At 36.7% G+C, this 23,498-nt stretch overlaps 1 protein-coding gene across 8 annotated transcripts; it reads right to left on the bottom strand.

Moving 5' to 3' along the window:
- Positions 1 to 1,972: 1,972 nt before the first annotated feature.
- Positions 1,973 to 22,553, bottom strand: LOC104220028 (guanylyl cyclase 1). Of its 8 annotated transcripts, none has more exons than XM_070170786.1 (11): positions 22,447 to 22,553; positions 21,585 to 21,658; positions 21,314 to 21,451; positions 20,997 to 21,118; positions 19,243 to 19,354; positions 18,005 to 18,079; positions 13,553 to 13,641; positions 13,299 to 13,360; positions 9,889 to 9,961; positions 2,805 to 2,880; positions 1,973 to 2,188 (listed from the first exon to the last, which is right to left on the bottom strand). In XM_070170786.1, exons 2-11 carry the CDS (start codon positions 21,648 to 21,650, stop codon positions 2,147 to 2,149), a joined length of 855 nt encoding a protein of 284 aa, XP_070026887.1. In that variant the 5' UTR covers positions 21,651 to 21,658; positions 22,447 to 22,553; the 3' UTR covers positions 1,973 to 2,146. The 8 variants fall into 8 exon arrangements, with proteins under 8 accessions (XP_070026887.1, XP_009769127.1, XP_070026888.1 ...); XM_009770825.2 differs by having other exon boundaries at positions 21,314 to 21,481; XM_070170787.1 differs by having other exon boundaries at positions 21,585 to 21,673; positions 22,447 to 22,547.
- Positions 22,554 to 23,498: the final 945 nt, after the last annotated feature.

Raw genomic sequence — 23,498 nt, forward strand, 5'->3', positions numbered from 1 at the left:
CTCAATATATACTAAGTATACTAGCACAAGAAGTCGGAGTAAAATCGCTCTCATAATCAAGACAAATTATACTATAATCCCGTGGTACAATCATCAAGATATTTTACCAATAATATCTTCGATTGTGAACATAGTTTATTAATTATGAGAACCGACAATTTAATCTTCTGTGCATGAGCTAAGACTCCATACACTAAATTGTCTACTACATAACTAAAAGGACACACATGTAACAAATGATCTATTTAAAATAGTACTTTATTGAATTGAATAAATTAAATAAATAATTGTTCCATAAAGAATAAAACAAAATACTATATCTAAACCGCATGGTTAATAGTATAACCCAACAATACAGTAAAAATTGCACGGGGCGCCCTATTTGGTCGCCCCATTTAACCTATACCTATTTTTTAAAAATTTTAACTTGTACCCAGTTTTTAAACAACTTCAGTCCCTTTCTCCTCCTCCTCCTCCTTCGTTTCTTCTTCTTCTTCTATTAACAACTGAAAGGTACTATAATTAATTCTCTAATACTACCACCATCTTAAGAGAAATTTTCATTCTGTTTTTAACATTGTTCTAAAACACAAGAATACAAAAATTCCTAATGTGGGCTCTATTGAGTGGCCACAATGCAATGGCGTCAAGATTTAAAAGAATCTCTACTTTTAGTTAAAAGATCCACCACCCTGATTCAGCTTCATTATTCGAAATAATTTTTCCATTTTAACAAAAATACGTGACTTTTTCCCATACAAAGTTCCAAAGAAACTCTTTCGTAGAAATGGTTGGTTAGTAGCAAGTTCCTCTAGCTTTATTTCCTGCGAAGAAGGCAAGCAACAACCTTTCAAAGAGTTGATTAATGAGATTGATAGTTCCTATAAAATTGATTGCATTTGAACGATCAAAAAAAACTTCAGCTTATTTAGTGTTGAAATTTTTACAAATGAACTAAATAACTTCAGCATCTTCTGCTGAAGTTTTTGAAAAAGCTTTTATGACAAAACTAATGAATCTAGGACAAAAAAACTTCAGCCATTTTAGTGCTTAAGTTTTTACAAATGAACTAAATAACTTTAGCATCTTATTCAGGACAAAAAAACTTCAGCATTGCCTTTGCTACTTCAGGCCCGTCTACTAGAATGCTGAAGTTTTGCGTGATTGTCTTTGCTACTTCAACCTCGTATGCTAAAGTTACGCAAAAAAGTGGGTACGCTTGCAATTGTTTTTTGCAAAGCGGGCACAAGTTAAAACGTGACCCAGAAAACGGGTATAGATGCAAATCCCCCAACAATACAGTTATTCATCATCACCACCGGCCACCATTTACAATTATCACCACCAACCATCAATACCACAACAACCACCATCAACTATAACCGATAACTACCACTATAAGCTAACACCATATATCGCCAACCACCGCTATCAGTTGCGCGCCATCCCCATTAGCTTTTACCTTTAGTTTATCAACTTACTCGTCACAAATACTCAAATGACTTTGACATGAAGTGCAACATAATCTGACGGGTTATCGTAAAAGAACACTCGATCTATTCTTTTATGAAATGAAATGCCAGCCTAATCTGAAAAGAAAAAAAGATTGTTGCAAGTTACAAAAAGAATATACATTAGGGGTACAACTCAACTCAAAGAGCTCACAGTTTTGCCAAAAATGAAGAACTAATAGATCGTAATTTTTTTTCTTCAAAAAAAGTGCATATAGCAACTATCAGGTTACGAAATGCAAATACCATAGGAAAAGAAACATGGTATCTTCCCACTTGATCCGAAAAAAAAAAAGAAAAGACATCCCCATCAGAACAATGATGCAATTTGTTTTGCACGACTAGGACAAGACAATGGAACACTACGTAACTTACGAGGAGGTTTATACTACTACTAACTTCACCATTTATTAGTAACTTCTGGATTTGATATTAATATCATAAGGTACCAATGATACGACTTCTCGTGCACAACCATGATACTATACAAAATTCATGATACAAGGAAGCGAAATTCATGATACTACAGCCTTGATGTACATAATATACATACAGCTAAAGAATACCCGATATGGGCAATAAGCAGCAAGGACAAAGTCAGAGAAACAATCATTCATACACAAATAAATAAACGATCACAAAGGGCTGCTTTCAGTCTCTTCCTTCTGTAAACGGATCTGCATGCGAAATATAAAATACTACTCCATTAAGAATGTCACTTGTAATAACTTAATTTCCTCAAAAGACCTGCGAAAAAAATTAAAAAGACAAAACTATCTGATGTAAAATTTAGGAAACTTTAATGCAACAGCTTCCTTTGGAATAGATTATTCTCATTTACACAACTGATTCCTGGGCAACAATCTCAAGAGGGTCAAGGTGAAGACACTGTAGATTCATGGTCATTACGAAAAGAATAATGTTTACTAATTTTATCCAGCCGTTTATTTTAAATCCATATAGAGCTTTTGTAACATATCTAGTTATAAGGTTAGAGCTTTTGCAACTAATGTGATCTTGTTATCCAACAACAAATCCAAAGTGGTTAGCTAATGTCCCAGGCTGGTGACTAGTAGTAGCAGCATTAATGAACCATAAGAAAGGTGCCCTGCATTCCCAGGCAAAAACACCATTCTATTGCATCATAATTAATGCTTCCGACCATGCATGCTTCTACCAAGCAAGATGATTAAGCAAACACGTAATGAAGTGGGCACTTAACTGTCTAGTCATCAAAGTAAACAAGCATCTCAACCAGCAGAAAAGAAAGGTGCTAAGGATAGCTAACTTTACCAGTAAAAGATCCTCATCGGTTCCAAATGATTTGCGGGCCCCTTCTAAACACCTTGAGGTGACCTTTTCATGCTTCCTGCATAAGGTTTTCAGGCAGACATCAATACAAGATTTTACGTCAGTCTATGCACAATAATACCGCTAATACTCATTACTATTTGGCAATAAGTACGAACTTTGTATTAATATATATATATATATATGTGTGTTTGCGCATGTTCAGGTCCATTAAGGATCAGTGACTGCTTTCAGAGTAGAACTTATCATAAAGGGAAGTACTTAAACCTAATGCAATCTCCCAAACCAGATGTATGATTTGTCGAATTAGTCAAGGTAGTACTCTCCCCAAAACCAGATGAAACATAATTGTGCAAGTCCAAATAGTAAAGATCGATCTCATAGATATAGGATATGCCAAATTAGTCAACGTAATACTTTCTACACACTGTCCTACAACATAAGCAAATCAAGTACGAATTTTCTCCGTGTTAATTGACCAGAGAAATGAATTACAAGTAGTCAAATATGCAGTCTAGATCGTGTTATCAAAACCAGAAAAAGCTCCTTGATTGTGGTGGCAAATAATATACTTACCAGGACAGTCAACCACACGTCACATGCACTTCTTGTGAATTGCATAGTGTAATGTCCCATATTTCTCAAATCTTTAAGTAACTTAATCTTATCAAATAACACTTAGCACCATAGCTTGTAGGAAGAACCATAGGTGTTCCATCTCATGCGTTCTGCAATGCTCTGGAGTCGGACAGATGCTAACTTGTTAGATAGTTAGACTTTGTTAAACATATACAAATGTACAATGTATACACTAATGACTGACATAAATAAAATGTGCAATGCTCCTTAAGAGGATCGTAAAGCATTCATCTTAACACCTTGTCTCAATTTCTCATCCTCTTTTCTCTTATTTCTCACATGGTATTAGAGCATCGGTGAGGAATCCATTTTGGAGGAATAACCAGCATGTTGGGTAGAATAAAAATCATTTTCAAGCAGTTCTACAACGACTGTCTTATTTGTCCAAGATTGACACATTCTTTGAGTGTTGTGCATAAATCGGAACCACCTTTGACTCTAAATCCTCGTGCAAACCTAACCCAAGAAGCCCCGCTATTGTAATAGTTCTCACATGCTGTTACATGACACTAGAAGGTACTGCACCTCACCTTCGTGCACCACCATGCATCTGCTACTAAGAGACTTTTCAACCAACTTATGATCACAATTGCAACACATCTGGGAACGACTTGTTATTTCAATTAGACCTATCTTTCTGCGAGTTTATTGCGGTGGATAGAACCTAGTCTGATGAGATCCAAGAACTTTCTGGCTGTATTTTTTTGATGAAGAGTGATATCATTTAAAGGCATCAAGAAGATGCTTAGTAGTTACAAAAAACAAAAGTAATGCTAGCTCCAGTACAATGTTGGCTAAGCTAAGTTCAGGGAGCTAACAAAATCCAACAAATTGATTGGGCAATCTACAAGAATAAGGAAATTCCAGCTGTAAAGGCTGACTAAACAAATAGCCTTCAAAGTGTGTGTTGGAGTCGAAATTCCATCAAAACATCTGTGGTTCCTCTCATTCCATAAACACCAAAAGTCAAAAGCTGGGACCATCCTCCAGACTCTTTGATGGCTTTATCAACTCTGCAAAAGCTCCAGGACTCATAGGCATCTTTTATTGACTGAGGCTGCACCCAACTCAGTCCAAAATAGAAGGAAAAGCTCTAAAGTTCTATTGCAACTGTGCAGTGAAGGAAAAGATGGTTGATGGACTCCATATTTCTCTGACATATGTATCATTTGTTAACCGTCGGAAAGCTCCTTTTCCAAAGATTATCTTGTATAAGACATGCACCCGTTAACCTTAGTGGGAAGTCTAGTCCTCCAAATGAGTTTCCAAGGCCAATTTCGATCATTCCATTTTGAGAGCATAGATGTTTATAACCAGCTTTAACTGTGTACAACCTTGTAAGAGATGTTTTCGAAGAACTCATCCCAGTGCTTCCAAAGACCAGTACCATGTGATGATGTAACCCTCTTAGTGCACCAGTTGTTCTGAGCTCCATACTTGGCAGTGATGACCTCTTTCCAGCAGCCAGATTCTCCTTGTCCACCCTCCAAAGCCATTTAAGAAGCATGCTTTTGTATGAAGCTTTAGATCTCTTGCACCTAAAACCCCCCAATTGCCTTAGGTTTAGTGCATCTGCTCCACTTTACAAGGTGGAATTAGTGATCTTGGCTGTTACCCTACCACAGGAAAATCCTCCTCATTTTGTCCAGCTGCTTGAGAACTGAACTACGCAAAGGAAAAAGAGTCACGTAGTATGTTGGGATGCTGTCAAGTACATTATTGATTAATGTCAGCCTACCTCCCATGGATAAATATTGTATTTTCCATGTTCCAAGTCTCTTCTCAAATTTCTCAATTATGCCACTCCAGATCCCTGTTGACTTGAATTTAGCTCCAAGAGGTAGATCGAGATAGGTGGTGGGAAATGAACCGATGTTGCAGCTGAGAATCTCTGCAAGTTCTTCTAGATTTGGGACTTCATTAACCAGGTATATTACACTTTTCAACATGTTGATATGCAATCCAGATAAAGGTTAAAAAATAAGAAGGCGTTATGTCGAGATTCTGAACTTGTGGCTTGAACTTTCCGGCTGTGTTTTCACCTTTCATCATATAACCACATCCTGTCCAATTTTATAGCACCCTCCAAATCAGAATAGCCAGCGACCCTACCATGTGCTTACGAATTTTTTGACTACTCTCCAGAAAGTTTCTGATGACTAGTCAATTTCTGGTAATATATTCAGTCTCTTTTTCAACCCTTGATAATTCTTCTTGCAATTTGCGGCTCCTTCTCTAGTTGAATTTACCGTTTATCTTTAATCCCAACAATGAAATCATTAAGATTTGGCAATATTGGTTCCAAGAAAATGAAATTTGGTAATACGAGTCATATGATTACCACATAACATCTTAATTGGAGGGTTAACTATTGATAATAGTATTTATCTATCGAATTGTGGTGCAGAGGGCATGGTGTTCACGGATATCTTACCAAGCTCCAGATATTTATGTACAGTATGGCATAAAGTACGGGAATGTTGATGCATAACTATATAGCCTTTGTGTAAATCTATTGAACACTAAGTTCACAGCACTTTTTCGTCATTTCCAGACTTGCCATTTAGTTTAAGAAAAGGTTACTATTTAGTTCGTCCTATCATATATCTTTTGAGTTATCATTTATCAATGGTCAAATTGATCAGCTTAAAACATGTTTTGGTTGCCAAAAGTATCCTAATATATTAAGATGGATTATCATAAATATCATTGACTGTTGCTTGCAATTAGCCTCTTCATCAATTTGACATCAAGAATATTTCTTCAGAATGAAGTATTTATAGAGAAACCATCAATTTCTGATGCTTAGAGAGACTCTAGGGGTCTAGTCTGCCAATTATGTCAGTTGCTATACAGTCTGAAACATAAACATAAGTTGATAATTAGCAAAGTTCAAGAGTTTGACATCACTTGTGAAACTGATCATGCTGTGTTCTATTAGCTTCCTGCTGTGGATGTGCATTTATTATGTTGATAACAGGTAGTGATTGAGAGAGCATTATTAAAGTAAAGTTGCTTCAGCACATTTAGACCAATATTTCAGACTCAGCTTTCTCTTTTCAGTTTCAGATATTAGTTTCCCGTATCAGTTACAGCTTAAATTTTCAGTATTTTCTGAGTATTGAGGCTGCCTATGCAGATCGGGCATCATAATGCCCATTTCAAAAGGTAAGTATACTATAGATGTGCTTGAGGAGATTGAAATGACTGATTGTAGAGCCTACCGATACTCATGGTTCTAAATGTTAAATTTTCTACTAGGTGAGGCAAGCCTCTTAATTAATGATCTTGGATATATAGGCGATGAGTTAGCAAGTTAAACTATCTTACAGTGATCTGACCGAACATTGCCATTTTGGGAGTTTTGTAAGTCAATTTATGGATCTCCATGTGATCAATTCATTAGTGTGTCAATCAGTAGATGTAGTGGCTTGTATCCTTCTGTAAATGAAAAGTCCACAGAGAAGGACTGCTCAACGAGGATAGAGGAATGAGCAGATAGTTGATTATACAGATACAGACTGGAAAATGTCACCTATACAGATATAGACTGGCAGGGTGACTTTCTAATAAGCACTCCAGCTCTAGATACTGTAGTTTGATAGGAAGAAATTCAATTTCCTGAAAGAGCATGATACAATATGTGGTTGCAATTCAAAGCACATATAGGGCCAGGACGATTAACCTGATGAACTCATATGGATGAAATACCTACTCCGAGAATTAAAGTTTGTGCAGATTAATCAGACAACTATGTATAATAATCAAACTGCACTTAGGTATTGCATCTAATCCAGTATTTTTCAAGAGAACCAAGCATATAGAAATGACGGTCGTTTTGTCAGAGACACAATCACTAAGTCAGTAAAGTCAGAGGACTAACTTGCTTATGTACTAACTAAGTTCCTTGCTAATCCATGAACTATATATGTAGGTTGAAACAAACTTTGATACATACGACATATATATACATAACCCTTGAGGGTGAAGATAGCTAGACTTAAACCAAGTTAAATACATACAGAAGTAAGAGTGCACATACTAGTGTCTCACATCGGATAAATGTAATATACACATTGTAAAGTATGCCTATAAAAGACTCCATCATACGACATTCATCTTTACGCATTCTCCCAATATTTTCTCCTTTTTTGTCTTCTCATATACCTCCTCACCCCTTCTAAATCAATCCCGAATGAGTATGACACTTTGGTACAATGCATAGTAGCTAAAATCAGTGCATCGATGCTTCTCTGGCCACTCATCACGAAGTTTTCTACTAGTGTCATTTCTATCATAGTCGTTATATAATAAGCTTATGAGGATTCCTTAAGGCTGTTGTATAATTAGATAAGCTATAATGGAAAAGGACCAAAAGAGGACAGTGCATCCACACTCTTCTCTAGATTACTTCTAGTTGAAACACAACATTTCTCCTCTTTTCCTATCCATTTTGGTTTAACATATTCATCCATCTTATTGTCCAATCAGTAATCATGGCATTAATATCCCATATTCCATTTTGGTGAAATGCTAATGTTTCTCCACTCTAGAGCAGTGTTTAAAAAAGCGCTTGCTTCCTCGCTTTAAGCGAGAAGCGAAGCGAGAAGCTGCACGCTTCACCCTGCTGAAGCGACTCAGGTGTAGAAAAACGACCGCTTCCCGCTAAAAAGCGAGAAGCGGGAAAGCGATGCGAAGAAGCGACCGCTTCTCTGTTTTAAAACAGACCCAGCCTATTTTATTAAAAACGAGGTCTGGTCTTTTATTAAACGAACAAATGCAATGCGACTAGGGTTTTAAAAACACTGGTCGACGTCTTCTTCTTCATCGACCGAAAGCATCAACTTCTTCAACTTCAAGTTCAAACAACAGGTATGTTCTGATTTTTCTCGAACTTCTTCTTCTTCTTCTTCTTCTTTTCTTTCACTGTTTAAACGTCCAAAAAGCAGCGAAATGCTGGCGAATTTTATTTTTTTACCTTCGGTTCTTTCTCAGAATTTATGCCAATCTTTAATAGTGAAAGAAAAAATTGCCCAGTTTACTGCCCAGTTTTTTTTTTTTTACCTCTAAGGGAAAAGAGGCAGCTACTTTGTCCCTAGTTTATGAAGAAGAAGATGACGAGCAATATAATAATGATAGTGGAATACAAGAATTTGACAATCTTGTAGAAGATTAGGATGCTCATTTTGTGCTTTAATTGATGCTACTATTTAGTTTTTACATTGAAGTATTGAACATTTGCTTACAATTACATGTGTTGTCTATGCAGTATTTATTTTAATATATTTTTTAAATGCCGCTTCACTTCAAAAAAGCGAGCGCTTCGCTTCTCGCTTCTCGCTTTAAGCGAAATGGGGGTTGTCTCTTTTTCTCGCTTCACGCTCTTCACAACACTGCTCTAGATTAGTAACCTCAATCACTCACCTCATCCTACATTCAAAGTCTAGGAACATGAGCAATCATTGGTACCTTGTGCAAAACAAACAACCATACTAAGAAAGGTGCTTGTTGAGTAAGAACGGCTTTCGAGCCCAAGCCCCTTGTATAGATTGGGAGCTTGAGCCCATCTTTCTCATATCGATCAAGGCTGTAACAACCCACGGACCACTGGCAATAAGCTGGAAAGTATGTTCGTTGTGAAACTTGCCTTAAGCAAATCCCACATCGGAATGAGAGGGTTAATAGGGGCCACATAAGAGCGAGTTCAAGATTAAACTGTTGAGGCGTCTTTTGAGTTAAAGCCCAAGCGGACAAAAGCGTGAGCCCAAAAACCTAAGGCTCAGGTGGGGTCGAACCAAAGCAAACAATATTTTGACAGACAGGCTTGGGTCGTAACCTACCCAATATTTGCCGAAAGGAAATTGTTTGACAAATTGAAGAAAATGTGCTTGTGGTCAAAAGTCTTCCATGAATAGAGATTACAAAGGAAAAGAAAAAACCCAAATGGTCCCTTAGTGTATAGGGGTTAGACCATTTTGGTCCTTGATATATACCCCTTAATATAAATAGTTGTTAATGTATGCAAAAGGTGGAGACTTTCAGTCGACAACCCTAAAACTAATGGAACACCTTAAAACTCATGTTAGAGTTAATTGGATTTGCTCATGTGCATCTCACATGAGAAGAAAAAACATAAAACAAAGAAATCGAATCTTTGTTGGCTCAACGAAAAAAAGATGATGAACAGTAAGACTCCTAATCTTAGCTTGCAAAACCAGTAAGTTATCTTAATCATGAAGTGGTACTTTACTGTAAGTTCTCATAGCTGATGGATCTCCGGTAAAATCTCTTATATTGTGCATTATAGGTAAAATGAGTCATCATAAATAAGTGTTGCCAAGTTCTATAAGGAAAGGCATGTTATAAGCTTTTTCCTCTCTCTTTTGAATGTTCTTTATGAATGTATTGAAGATCAACAAAGACAAACCTTGAACTGGCAGGATCACGAATCTCAAACTCATCTGTATCAGCATCATATCCACAGATGACAACATAGTGACCTGCGTAGACATGATTAAGAAAAAGATTATGATTATGTAACAAAAGGGAGGAGATCCTTTTTCAGATAATAAACCACTTTAATGCACTATTCTTTCACAAATTGATCTAAAACCATAAGCCACCAAACACCAGTGTCAAAGCCCATATTTCAGTTTAGTGAACAAAAAGGATGGAGTATGTAAAGTCGTAAACAATCTGTCGAAGAAGCACTAGCAAATGTTCTACTCTATACAGAGTTTTTAAAGTCCAGAAATCAAAATTTACAAGAAAAATGTTAATTTCCCACCAATGCAGATCTATGTCACAAATAATCGGAGAACATTCTGATTTACCTTTCTAAAAGGCAATGCTCCATCAATGAACTGGTGATAAAGTAAATAAACTCCAACAAATACCAGATCATTTTGGAAATAAATTTCCATGTCTCGACAATATTTCTAACACCTTCTATTTATGACTTTAATTTTAAGGATAATCCCATAATAATCTTGAAATATATGTGTATGTATTTGGCCATGTAATTTATGATATTCATCAAAACATGTGTATAGAAATGACCTTTCAAGAGCATTTATTTTCCAATTTTAGCCTAGTTTTAATATCATATAAGCATAAGTATAAGATACACTAATGTTGTGTATAGAGCTACACTGATTTTGTAGATGTACAATATAGAGATACACTGATTTTATGTGAACCGCAAAGGTGATCGATCCAACTCTTATTCAGAACATTGGTGTGACTGGAAGCTGTTTTTTCCCCTATGGATCAACTAGATGTGATCGAATTAGTTTTGGTCTGGGGTACAAAATCCTCGTGAGATCACCATGATACGTGGATGCAGGGTGGTCATCTTTCCACTAAAAATTTAGGATTGTCTTTGGGAGGAAGAACCAAAGATGGTGAACTCCAACATCCTGTAATCTAGAAGATTGGAGAGATGAAAATGCAGTATTTGTCAAATAAGGAAGAGTCACCCTAAACAAAATCCAAACTCTCTAGCATTTCATTTACCTAGTTTTTGTTCCCCATCCAACTTCCGATAGCAAAAGAAATTATAAGGCAACAAGGAAATTCTTGTGGGAAGGAACAAATGTTGAGAGGAATTATTTGTGGGTTGGGATAAGTCTGCTCACCTAGATTTTGGCAGCTTGAACATTTGTAGATTATACATCTTCAACCAATCACTTTCAGGGAAATGGTTGGCAAGATTTTCTTGCCAAGGAAGAAGCATGATGGAGAAAGACAATTCCAATGAAATATGAGTGACAATGGAATGAGTGGTTACTGTAGAAGGTCACAACATCATACAGAATGAGTCATTGGAGATGTCTTATGAAGGAATGGAGTAAGCTATTTAGATTTAATGGCTTCACACTTGTAATGGCAATTGGTTCGATTTTGGTTGGATCATTAATGCTCAACTTTAAAGACAACTTTTGTCCTCTACTTTGATCACCCCTGCCATGAAGGCCACAGTAGCTGATCCCCTTACAAGAGATGGGTACCATGTGATGTAGGATATATCTTTTAGGAGGCCCATTCAAGATTGGTAATGGGATGATATCGATGATTTCTTTTCAAAAATCTACAACTATACTAATTTTGGAAGATGACTGCATTATTTAGAGGGTGTACTTATCAAATCAGCTCTCTTTTAAGTCTTAATATTACTGTGAATTCATCAAGGGAAACCAAGGTTAGTGTAAAAACTGAAAAAGAAAATAGAAGGCACAAAACAGGTGGCTTTCTTCATGTGAGGCACAGCACGGTATACAATCCTAATGACGGGCAACTATAGGAGGATAATATTTAGTTGGTGTTGTTTGTTCAAGAACAATGGCGATAATGAGTCCCATATAGTGCTCTGCATTGCTTTGCCATAAACTATGGCCCTTGGTGTATCTTATATTTGATGTCTACAAGATGCAACCTAAGTTGGTGGACAATGAAGAGATTGGTTGCAAGGAAGGAGTTGTAGAGAGTTTCTCCCCTTTGTGGTTTAATGTTTTTGGTAGATATGGACTAAAGGTTTCAAGTTGAGCAGGATCAAGACAGAATACTTGGAGTGTAAGTTCAGTGGCGAGACTCGAGGAGGGGAAGGGGAGGTGAAGCTGGACTCACCGGTCATCCCTAGGAGAGGTAGTTTTAAGTACCTTGGGTCTATTATTCAGGGGGATGGGGAGATTGATGAATATGTCACACGTCGTATTGGGGCGGTATGGATGGAATGGAGACTCGCTTCTGGTGTTTTATGTGACAAGAAGGTGCCACCGAAACTTAAGGGTAAATTCTACGGAGTGGTGGTCAGACCAACGATGTTGTATGGGGCTGAGTATTGGCCAGTCAAGATAGCTCATGTTCAAAAGATGAAGGTAGCAGAGATGAGGATGTTGAGATGGATGTGTGGGCACACCAGGTTAGATAGGATCAGAAATGAGGTTATTCGCGATAAGGTGGGTGTGGCCCCTATTGAGGACAAGATGCGGGAAGCGCGGCTTAGGTGGTTTGGTCACGTGAAGAGGAGCACAGACGCCCCGGTGAGGAGGTGTGAGAGGTTGACATTGGAGGGTCTACGAAGAGGTAAAGGTAGGCCAAAGAAGAGGTGGGGAGACGTGATTAGCAAGGCATGGCGCAGCTTCAGCTGACCGAGGACATGACTCTTGATAGGAAGGTATAGAGATCGGGAATTAGGGTAGTAGAGTAGATAATGTAGAGTGTTCATAATAGTAGTATTGGCACGCAGTCTCGCTTTCTGTTGGTAGTAGGTTTTTATGACTAACCATTGTTTTCTTTCATTGTTGATCACATTATTATCTTGTTGTTTTTATTCTGCTTTTATATGGCTTTTTGGTACTTTCCCTTCGTGTCTATATTTTCATTAATGTGGTGCTTATGCTTTCGTGAGCCGAGGGTCTATTGGAAATAGCCTCTCTATCCACACAAGGTAGGGGCAAGGTCTGCGTACACACTACCATCCCCAGACCCCATAGTGTGGGATAATACTGGGTATGATGTTGTTGTTGTTGTGGTAGATATGGTCTATGGTGAGAAAAGAAATATAAAGGTTTTTGAAGGTTAGGAATGGAAAGTCCATGGTGAAGAATAAAGAGTTCCTTTTTGTTTCACTTGCTTTTTCGTGTAAAAAGGATATTTGATATTGTATAAGCAGTTGCTTGGATTTTTTTGTAATTAAAAAAAACATTGGACAGTGAAAACGATTTGGTGTGACATTAATGAACTATTTTGACTTATAAAAATACAAAATATAGTTCACTCTACATGAAAAGCAGACACAAACACGTAAAAAATAAACTACACGAAGATGCTTCTCACCAGTATAGCCTGGGTTGTCATTGCAGAAGTCTGATATACCAATATCTTCCAGCCAAGAGTGACTGCAAAAAAAAAGAGAAACAGAAGTACAATAAGGGCCTTGAAGCAGAACTTAAACACTTATTACCCTCATTGGTGACAATATACACTAAAGAGAACTCTCATTTCCGGTGCAATCTTCTCTGGAGGGTGAGGTAGGGCGGTGGTGAATTTAAGGAGAAAGAAGATAAAAATGTATAAGCAGAAGACTCTACCTTAACTTGTACTGGTCAACTAAAGCAATCGCAATGAATTTCCCAGATAAGATCAATGAAGAAATCTCTTCACTGCTAATCGATCTGCACTGTAAAAAGAGGATGTGTTTGTACTAAAACTTCAGAGATGTATATAATATGCTGAATTCAGTTTCTCGCACGAATGAGAGAAATAAGTCCTGCAAAACTCTAAATGACAAGTCGATGCTTCACAATTCTTTTCCAAACAATTTAAGAGGAGCCAAGGCAGATAGATAAACAAGCTTAGGCATTTGTAGTAGGAGGGTCAGCTAAGCTGCAATGCATGGTCATTCTCAGTTCAAATAACTAACTAATGCCAAAAATCTATTTGAGGTACATACCACACCCTGGAACCAAAAATTTCCAAGATTTGGCCAACCCAAGGAAGAACCAATCACTGATGTGCTCCATGCCATCCGTTAGCTCCATGATTGGTCCAACTAATTCGTCAAAGTTCCACCATAAACGGATCCTCAGTCCACCAGTTCAACTACAAGGCCCATACTAGAGGGAACTCTGGTCATAACCATGCAAAAGATTCCTCTTCTACTAACACATCTATCGATACCAACACAAATATATATACTTGCATTTTGGTATATATATACCATATATATGTGTAGACATTGACAAATATACCTCCTATCCTGGGTGTAGATACCAAAATCGTTGGTCTAGAAACAAACCTAGCAGGGCTCCGTTGCATTGCCACAATTCTAAGGCTCGTGGGCTGGAGTTATGATGCAGAGGCTCATTAAGAATAACCTCAACAGGACCCTATCCTAACCTTGATGATAGAGAGCAGGACGTACTACTACCTACAGAAACCCACGATCCATCACTTAGCCAAAATATTTTTCTTGATAAGTACCACCTTAGTCCTTACACAAACTTTATCCTGCAAATCGTATATTATTCTTCACTCTTTCTCTTCCATAGTCACGGCACTCCTCATAAATATGACCCAATCGTAAACATTAACTTTGTTATATTTTTTAACTGATCGCACCTTTCTCCAACACACATTATATTTAAAGTTTATATGAAATTGAAGAAAGGTCTTGTGGTTATCAAAACAAAATCACATGGAAGCGCAAAAAACTCTTTCGGGTAAGATGCCCTGCAATTCGGAGGTAATAGGATTTCTTGGTCAGGACAAAAAGATTACAATTGAAAGCTCTAGCTCACCATGCCTGGCCCTTTATCTTACCTTAAAAAAGAAGCATGGAGCATGAGAAAGCCAGAACTCTATGATAGAACATATAACCTTAACGAGGAACAGCAATCCTCTTAATTGATCATACTGAGTGAAAGGAGCTTAGCCACTTCCTAAAACCATCCTGATCTATTGGATGAGCTGATAGATGATCAGGCTTAATAATATTGGATTATAAACACAAATTAAGTTATTATTCTGAACCGCACCCTTCTTTTCCCGAAAAGGAGCATTATACTTCCATTCTCACCTAAAGCAATAATTGCTTAAACCCTTCTTGCCTCCCCTAGAGAAGGCACTATAATCAGTGTATTTTACCTACCCCACTCGCCAGTTTTATCAGGTTAAACTCTCACCAACTCTCCATTTTGTTTGGAAGTTGTCTCCGTTCCACTAGGCTCATCCTACTGATCTCCCTCTCTAGTAAAGCTCCATTTATAAGTTCTCATCCCAATATTCAAAACCAAAACTATCTTACACACTTACATCCTAACTTAACAGCTGGTCAAAGTTCACAGTTCTCAATATTTCCACTTTGGAGAGTAATAGCTGTCAGAAAATAGTGTCAATAGTCAGTCAAGTGAATTAATCTGAAATGTGAGAGAGTGTAGACGGTTTTCTTTTTTATGATTCATTAGTAATATATTAATAGCCACCATGTGTTGAACAAAAAGTTAAAAATATGTTATAGAGCAAATAAATATAACTTCTTTCCCTCTGTGTAGAACCAATAGAAAGCAGTCTGAGAAACTCCTAGGAACAAAGTAATCTCAGCCACAAAGATTGAACTTTTTTAAATAAAATAAAATAAAAAAGATTAAATTGTGCCATTTCTCCTCATTTTTCAGGAATCTTTAATATCCTAAAATCCATTTTCTTTTCATCAATTCTTCTTAAGCCTCTTGGATAGAGAAGAATCTTTCCATGTTTTTACAGTTTACCTTGATGTCATAGTTGAAATTAAATATAAATAAGATGGATGAAAGAAGCAAAGAGGACTAGGTAACAACAACAACAACATACACAGTGTGATCCCACAAGTGGGGTATGGGGAGGGTGGGTGTGCGCAGACCTTACTCTCACCTTGTATTAAGTAGAGAGGCAGATTCTAATAGACCATTGGCCGAAGAAAAGCGTTTTCAAAACAGGTTTGAAAAATACAATAGTAAAAAAATCTATGGTGAAAATACTGTATAAAAGAAAGAAAGTACTGACAGCAAAAATAGTAAAGATAACCCAAGTAAAAGAAATAACAGTAATAATATAATTGAAGAATAAAATAATAATAGAATAATAATGATACTAATAAGTAGGAGAAGGAGCAGATAAGATGCTCTAAAATAGAACATGATCTCCCACAGGAAAGAGAGAAATTACTCTACTACCTACTAACCCTCTACGTTATCCTCGACCTCCATGCTTTTCTACCTAGGGTCATGTCCTCGGTGAGCTGGAGATGTGTTATGTCATGTCTAATCACCCGTCCCCAATTCATCATCGGTCTATCTCTACCTCTCCTTAGACCAATCACTGCCAACCTCTCATACGTCCTCACTGGGGCATTTGTGCTCCTCTTTACATGCCCGAACTATCTCAGTCTCGCTTCCCGCATCTTGTCCCCCATTGAGGTCACTCCCACCTTCCTGTATATCTTCGTTCCTAATCTTATCTCTCCTAGTGTGCCTACACATCCATCTAAGCATCCTCATTTCCATTATAGTCATCTTCTGGACATGTGACTTCTTGACTGGCTAACACTCTGCCCCATACAACATAGTTGGTCTAACAACCACTCTATAGAACTTATCTATAAGCCACGGTGGCACATTCTTATCACATAGGACATCGGATACGAACCTCCATTTCATCCACCCCACTCCAATACGATGTGTGACATCATCATCGACCTCCCCATTTCCTTGGATTATTGACCGAAGATACTTGAAGCTTCCTCTCTCGGGGATGACCTGTGTATCAATCCTCACTTCCTTGGACTAGGTGAATGACTCAATAAAGACTGAGAGACTTTCTCCCCAATTTGGTAGGCCTCCTCGAATTTGGAGAATAAACTATCCCTTGGGAATCCAAACAACAATAGAGGAGGGTAAGCAGAAAAAGAGATCCCAAAGTAACATGAGAAGCTTAAGCTTTGGCAAGATGCATAGGTACAACCAGCTAGGACAGTAAATTTGTATTTATATTCCTTTCCATCCCAATGCTAAATTTGAAAAAAGCATATAGATGGAGGGTGTGGCAACTTGCGGGTGGAATATTGCTAACACTTTATTAAAATCAATGTATACTATGTATAAAAAGTAAGACGAGGACCTAGTTTCCTCATTTCGTGTGATGCAGTCATATGAAAAATCGGAGGAAAAAAAAAGAATTATTGTCAAACAGCACATAAATGATAAAGCACTTTCAGGGCCACTTTTCATAAGTTATATGCAAGAGCCGATCAGTCAAAGAAGTTCAAGCTAACGGAAATGTGATCAAGTTATAGTGTAGGCTACCAAGGCAACCAAGCAAATCTGATGACAATTCGATGTTTTCTTATTCACTATTCTTTTGGACGGAACTTAGAGGAGGAAGCTAGTATCAAGGATGAACATTGTAGTTTTCCTCCTATTTCCACCAAAAGCGGAAGAAGCCCCTTTCAGCGACCATCAATCACTGAGAAGGTGGGTACATCTGAATTGCCCTACTCACCGGATAATATGACATGAAACAGATTTAGAATGTTTCGAGGTCAAATTCAATGGATTAAGCCTCAAAGCAGGAGGTCAATTAGTTAATCTACCAACTACTATCATGTGCTTCAGTCCCAACTCTAACTAGTTGAACAATTAGACTTAGGTTTCCAAGCAAAAATGAACAAAAAGAACATCCTTTACTCTTTACACCAGATACTGATGCTGCTACGCAATCTGGAGGTAAAAACAACATGTCATCTACTGCACTTTGTTTAAGCTTTAGAAGCGAAGATCGTTAACATGGTAGCTAGCCATTAGAGGTAGCCTTACAAAACAAAACAGAAGGTTAAACAGTGAAAGTAGTAGATGAGCTATCGTTGAAGAATTAATTGGACAAGACTCCCAATCACAACTCTTTTCATACGCAAAGATCTAGTTCTGATGACGAGAAATACTTCTGCCCTGACTAATAACATAGCAACTTATTTATTATAAGATTGGATATAACTGAGTGGGTTGTACCTCTATATTAATACCAGCATCACGTGCCTTTTGGAATAGCATATCAACTCGGACCAGATCATTAGACAATTGCTCCTGCAAAGTGCAATCTGATCAGCATCACAAAGACAGGAGAAGAATGACAAAGTAAATTTCTCAGATTTGCATGAAACCAACAGTGTGTGGAACTGTACGTTCTCTATACGTTTATCATGTTTTTAGTTACCCTGAGATCCTGCTTCTCTTATACAATCAGCATACTGATAATATTAAATATACAAAGACTAAAACACAAGGAGCACATTGATCTTCATAGTATATGTTAATACTGATATAAAAAGGTACAATACCTGCCACGTTTTACCTGACTTTCCTAATAAGTAATAAGCAAATGCGCACTTTGATAAATGAGATCAAAATGGAATCCGATGGTTACATCATACATATTTTTTTAATTAACCGTGGCCTGCTTGCACGCATCTTGACTAATTCCACTGGACACCTGTTACCTCCCACCAGCAACAGGTACCAGGTAACTCTATCCACCAAGACTTGGACAGATTAGAAGAAATCACCTAGGGCTCGTTTGGTACGAGGGATAAGGGATAATTAATCCCGGGATAATTATCCCGGGATTAGTTATCCCGGGATTGTAGTGTTTTTCTATCCCTCTGAAAGGGTGGGATAACTAATTCCGGAATATTTAATTCTGGGATAACTAGTTTCCAACCATACGACACCCTAGTGTTTTTGCTACCGATGGGATTTGAACCTGGTACCTCATGGTTCTCAACCCCCTTTATTGACCACTGAGCCACACCCTTGGGTGCAATTACATCATGCATATTTAGAAGCTTGAAATACTTGCAAAAGTGAAATCACAATGAGACCACTCTAACAGGTTATTTTATCCCCTGAAAGTTCTATTCAAGAGTGATAAAGAGAAGTTGATGTGATGCTCCTCACAGTTCACACTAAATACATTTTATATGTTTTCTTCACAACGAACCTATTTCGTATGTTATGTCACAGACATTTGATATGGTAACAGCAGTTGAACACATAAACACATCAGATGAATATGCTACTGAATCTTTTAAAAAAATAAATACATACAATGTCAAATAGCTGATGTATATAGGTATTATCCTCAGTTATATTTTTGCAGTTACTCATTTCATTTCTAACAGCCTTCCAGTGAAGAGCAGCAAAAAATGTAAGCAATTCTAAGTGCATAAAATCAGCCATAAATACTCCACCTTGTAAAATGTCTCCACGCAGAAACTTGGATTTGCTCCTAATGTGACTGTAAAGTAGGAAAAGTTGACAGAAAATTTCTGCAACAAATATGCCAGATCAACAGTCCAAATACTGCAAGGATTAAGAACAACGTCAATAAACTTTGTGAAGCATTTTATCTCATTCATATAAGAGGTAAGTGAATGAATGTTTCATTTGAACTCAAGCAATCCAGCAAGGAACCCAAATGAGAGACATAAGGTGCACTAAATGAAAAAACAACAATTGGGTGCTGGTCACACGCTCATACAGTTCTGGGGTGTGACAGTATCATGGGCTTGTTACGTCTAAAACAGCGGGTCTTAATTTCGAATGTAAACATAACAGTGGCCAATTACTCCTTTGAGTCCTAGAACGCTGGTCTTACTTTCTCTTTGTGGATTGTTAAATGGGAAGTTTAAAATTTCAAATTACCAACAATAATAACTACGCCTTAGTCCCAAACAAGTTGAAGTCGATAATATACCACAAATATTTTTTTTAAACCACCTTTAATCTACTCAATTCAATTTTATCTTTTTTTTGCAATGTCCACAAATATACCACATGTTTCTCCATGAATAGTATAATTTTGCTTCTCTCAATAATCCTGCAAAAGTCAAAATCTGACTAACTATTTTAAAGCATACAACAACAACCCAGTATAATCCCACAAGTGGGGTCTGGGGAGGGTAGTGTATACGCAGACCTTACCCCTACCATAGGGTAGAGAGGTTGTTTCCAATAGACCCTTGGCATCCTTCCCTCCAAGAACTCCCCACCTTGCTCTTGGGGTGACTTGAACTCACAACCTCTTGGTTGGAAGTGGAGGGTGCTTACCATCAGAGCAACCCACCTTGTCATTACTGTTTTAAAGCATAAAGGGACACTTTTCCCATAGAATTATCTGCAAGATCCAGCTCGAGAATGAGAATATCACCAGAATGAAATGGAAAAGGCTAATCATGTTCGTAGTTTTAACATTATAAGAAAACTAAGAACTGATGAAGAGACTTCAAAAAAGAAAGAAGATAGAAGAGGGCTAGACTGGAAGTTCTCACTTTCTCTAGCATTGACGGCTTTGTTCACTCATCTAAAAGGATTAATCTAGCGTCGGAAATAGGTGAAACATGTCTGACAAGTAAATCTAGGAGATTTGACTCACTCTTCCTGGGAAAGAAGCATTTCTTCCATAGCACGGTTGATGCCACCAATCAGTGCTTCATGCTTTAGTTTTCATAGTAGGAGGGAAAGTGTGTACTTCCTTTTAACATGCTTTGCAGTTTATCATAGGAACTTATCATTATGTACATCAATGTAGCAATCACCCGTTTATAGGAATAGCCTATATTGCCCCAGTCACCTCTAGGTACAAATATATTGACTCTTTACATATAGCACCAAAATGACAGTTATTTGATCCAATCTGAAGATCCAAACACATGGAGAAACATGTAAAAAGTAAAGGTCTAATAAAATAACATAGCGTCAACTGAGGTTAAGACATCAAATAATACATGATATACAATTATGGGCTTTTAAGTAATGCAGACTCAAATTAACTCAGCATTGCAGAGATGCAAAGGGGGAATTCCCAAATAAGCAATTAGATTAAAACAACTAAAAGAAAAGGATGAATGAAGTAGAAGTTAAATGTGATATTTATCCTCACAACAGAGCAAAAGAAGTACTAATAGAACAAGGAGTAAATTTTGAAAGCTTTTAAAAGATGTACCTTGTAGTGCAGCAAAGCTCTTCAAGTTCTTGCATATCATAATCCTTACCGAGAGTCCTCAAAACCATTAAAACACAAGCAAGACCACAGTCCCATGAATGTAACTGGTTAATATGTGGAACCTAAAGTGACAAGCACAAACTGATTGTTAAGACTAGACAAACAATTAAGCATATATCAAGAAGCCGCTTGCTAAAAATATAGATTATACAAACATTTATCTACACATATTAGCCAACATTCAAAATTTTAAATTAGCAAAAAACTTCAAAAAAGTGCCTAAAAAGCAAATGATTGAATAGAGCAAATGGACTCACTTCACAAAAGTACGAACATGAGAGGACTGTATTGTGGCATTTGTTTGTGCCAACTGATCGTTTACAAAGGAAGGACTCTACCAAGCTTAAACGATCCCTTCCAGATCCTTGAGAGTATTCTTCTTCTGTCCTTGAAAACTTACTCAAGAGAACATATAAAGGCCACATCTGCGATCAGTAGACTGATGAAGTTGCTAAACATTGAATCTCAAACCACAAACCTTATGCAGTAAATTACGAATTGTCACATATGGAAAACTCAATTGCTTACCTGTGTCGTTGCCAATATACTTCTAATATCAGATAGCAGGAGGACGCAGCAACACTCAGAAAGCATTCAGGGGGCTGGAACCAGAAATGCTGCATATTAGTTCAGATATCCGCGCTTCAGGTAGCAAAATAATAGTTTATAGAATATTTTCCACTTTAACAAATGTGATTATGATATTCACATCCACAAGTTGGTTGCATAAACAAATGGCAACAAAAAAGCAGGCATCACTTAAATTAATGGCGCTAAGCATTTAATAGTTACAGGAACATATATTTCTGTATAGGAAAACATAATTCACGGAGATGCAATATTAAATCCGAGTAGAGGCAAAAAAGTTAAGCAATTTCCTCTCATCTGTCTAAACTTAGTTATCACAAGCTGACCGGGACACCACCATTATGTTAATAGAAAAAAAAGATGCAATTTTATAAAGAATTGATCAGTTACCTCCCTCTGGAACACTGCCTCAAATAGTTCGCAAAATTAACAACCAAAAACTCATTAAGCGACAAACCCTTTGCAGCTCCTATTTTCAGATATATATATATATATATATATATATATATATATATATATATATATATATATATATATATATATATATATATATATATATATATATATATATATACCAGTTTCACAGAATTCAAATCACATAATCAGATCAAATAAAATTGTCTGCATTTCTCTAGTCTTACAAAGTCCTAAGATTAAAGAGGTACAAAATTCAGCTGTGGTCCAAACCGGATCATTCAAATTCAACAAATGCATCAAAGAGAAAAGATAGAAAGAAGAAAAACCTTTGATTACAAGTCAATACAGAAAAAACTTTAGAGAAAAAAAGGGGAAAAGAACTGACGGAAAGGTGCGGGTCTTCTTCTTCTGCGTCTTTCTTTGGCGATTTTCTTTTTTTCTCTCTTTCCTTTGCTCCGCCTTGCTTAACATTCCATTTGTTGAGCGCTTCTGGGTCCCACCGTGTTATTTCTCTTACAGTGCAATTGCAATGATTAGATACGGCTTAATTAACAATAAAACAAATTGATAATTTAATTCTCCCTTAATAATCACCCTCAGCTAAGCTTCATACATTATTACTCTAATAATATTGTATATTCTTTACAAAAATAAATGAGACTCAAACTTTCAAATACTTGTGTGAATCCCACACTGATTCTTAACTTTTTTTTTTGAATTAAATTTACAAAGTTTGAGACCATATAATACGATAAATCATTTTTTTTATTTTTCAATATTCAAATATTTTTAGTAGAAAAAAATGTGTTTAGCTCCTCAATCATCAAGTAGAAATAGTGACATACAAAATGGGAAATTTGTACCTCGTCAATCTTATTTGGATATTCCAAGAAAATTAAGAATATATTCCTTCTTTATTCCATCAACATCTGAATTTAGGGTATTTTTGAATATTACTTGCTTATTATGTTGATTCTGCACGTATGATATTAGTATAATATCAGATAATTATGCCAACCAGAGTTTAGAAAGGAAGAGATCTTTAGTGCTTTTTGTTTTTACTTAGCTTGAATGTGAATTTTAATACTTAAAATTTGCACTCACTTAATTGACTGCTCGACCATTAGATTTATGATTATGAATATCTAAATTCATCTCAATCTCTCTATATATTAAGTCGTTTTTAAAGCTATCCATAGGACACCTTAAACATGTTTATGTATTTTTAACAAGGAAATTCAGAAATTACGTACTTTTTTATTTTTTTATTTTTTTATTTTTTTATTTATTATTATTATTATTATTAGACACTTAGAAGAGTTTTTCTGACCATAGATGGAAGTTGGTGCGCCTCCCAATATCTTAATTAGGATGCAAACTCTGCAGATATCGTTAGGTCATCCACTAGTTTTATGATACAAGGAATTAGACAAATCT

The sequence above is a fragment of the Nicotiana sylvestris genome, chromosome 3 (assembly GCF_000393655.2).
Source record: "Nicotiana sylvestris chromosome 3, ASM39365v2, whole genome shotgun sequence".
NCBI classification, from domain to species: Eukaryota; Viridiplantae; Streptophyta; class Magnoliopsida; order Solanales; family Solanaceae; genus Nicotiana; species Nicotiana sylvestris.

Excerpts from the sequence above, each read along its gene's own strand:
- LOC104220028 (XM_009770825.2), bottom strand. The coding sequence starts at position 21,650 with ATGCTTTCTGAGTGTTGCTGCGTCCTCCTGCTATCTGATATTAGAAGT. Across the intron at positions 13,361-13,552 it reads GTTGACCAGTACAAGTTAAG|TCACTCTTGGCTGGAAGATA; the intron begins GTAGAGTCTTCT and ends TTTTTTTTGCAG. Across the intron at positions 9,962-13,298 it reads TGACAACCCAGGCTATACTG|GTCACTATGTTGTCATCTGT; the intron begins GTGAGAAGCATC and ends ATGTCTACGCAG.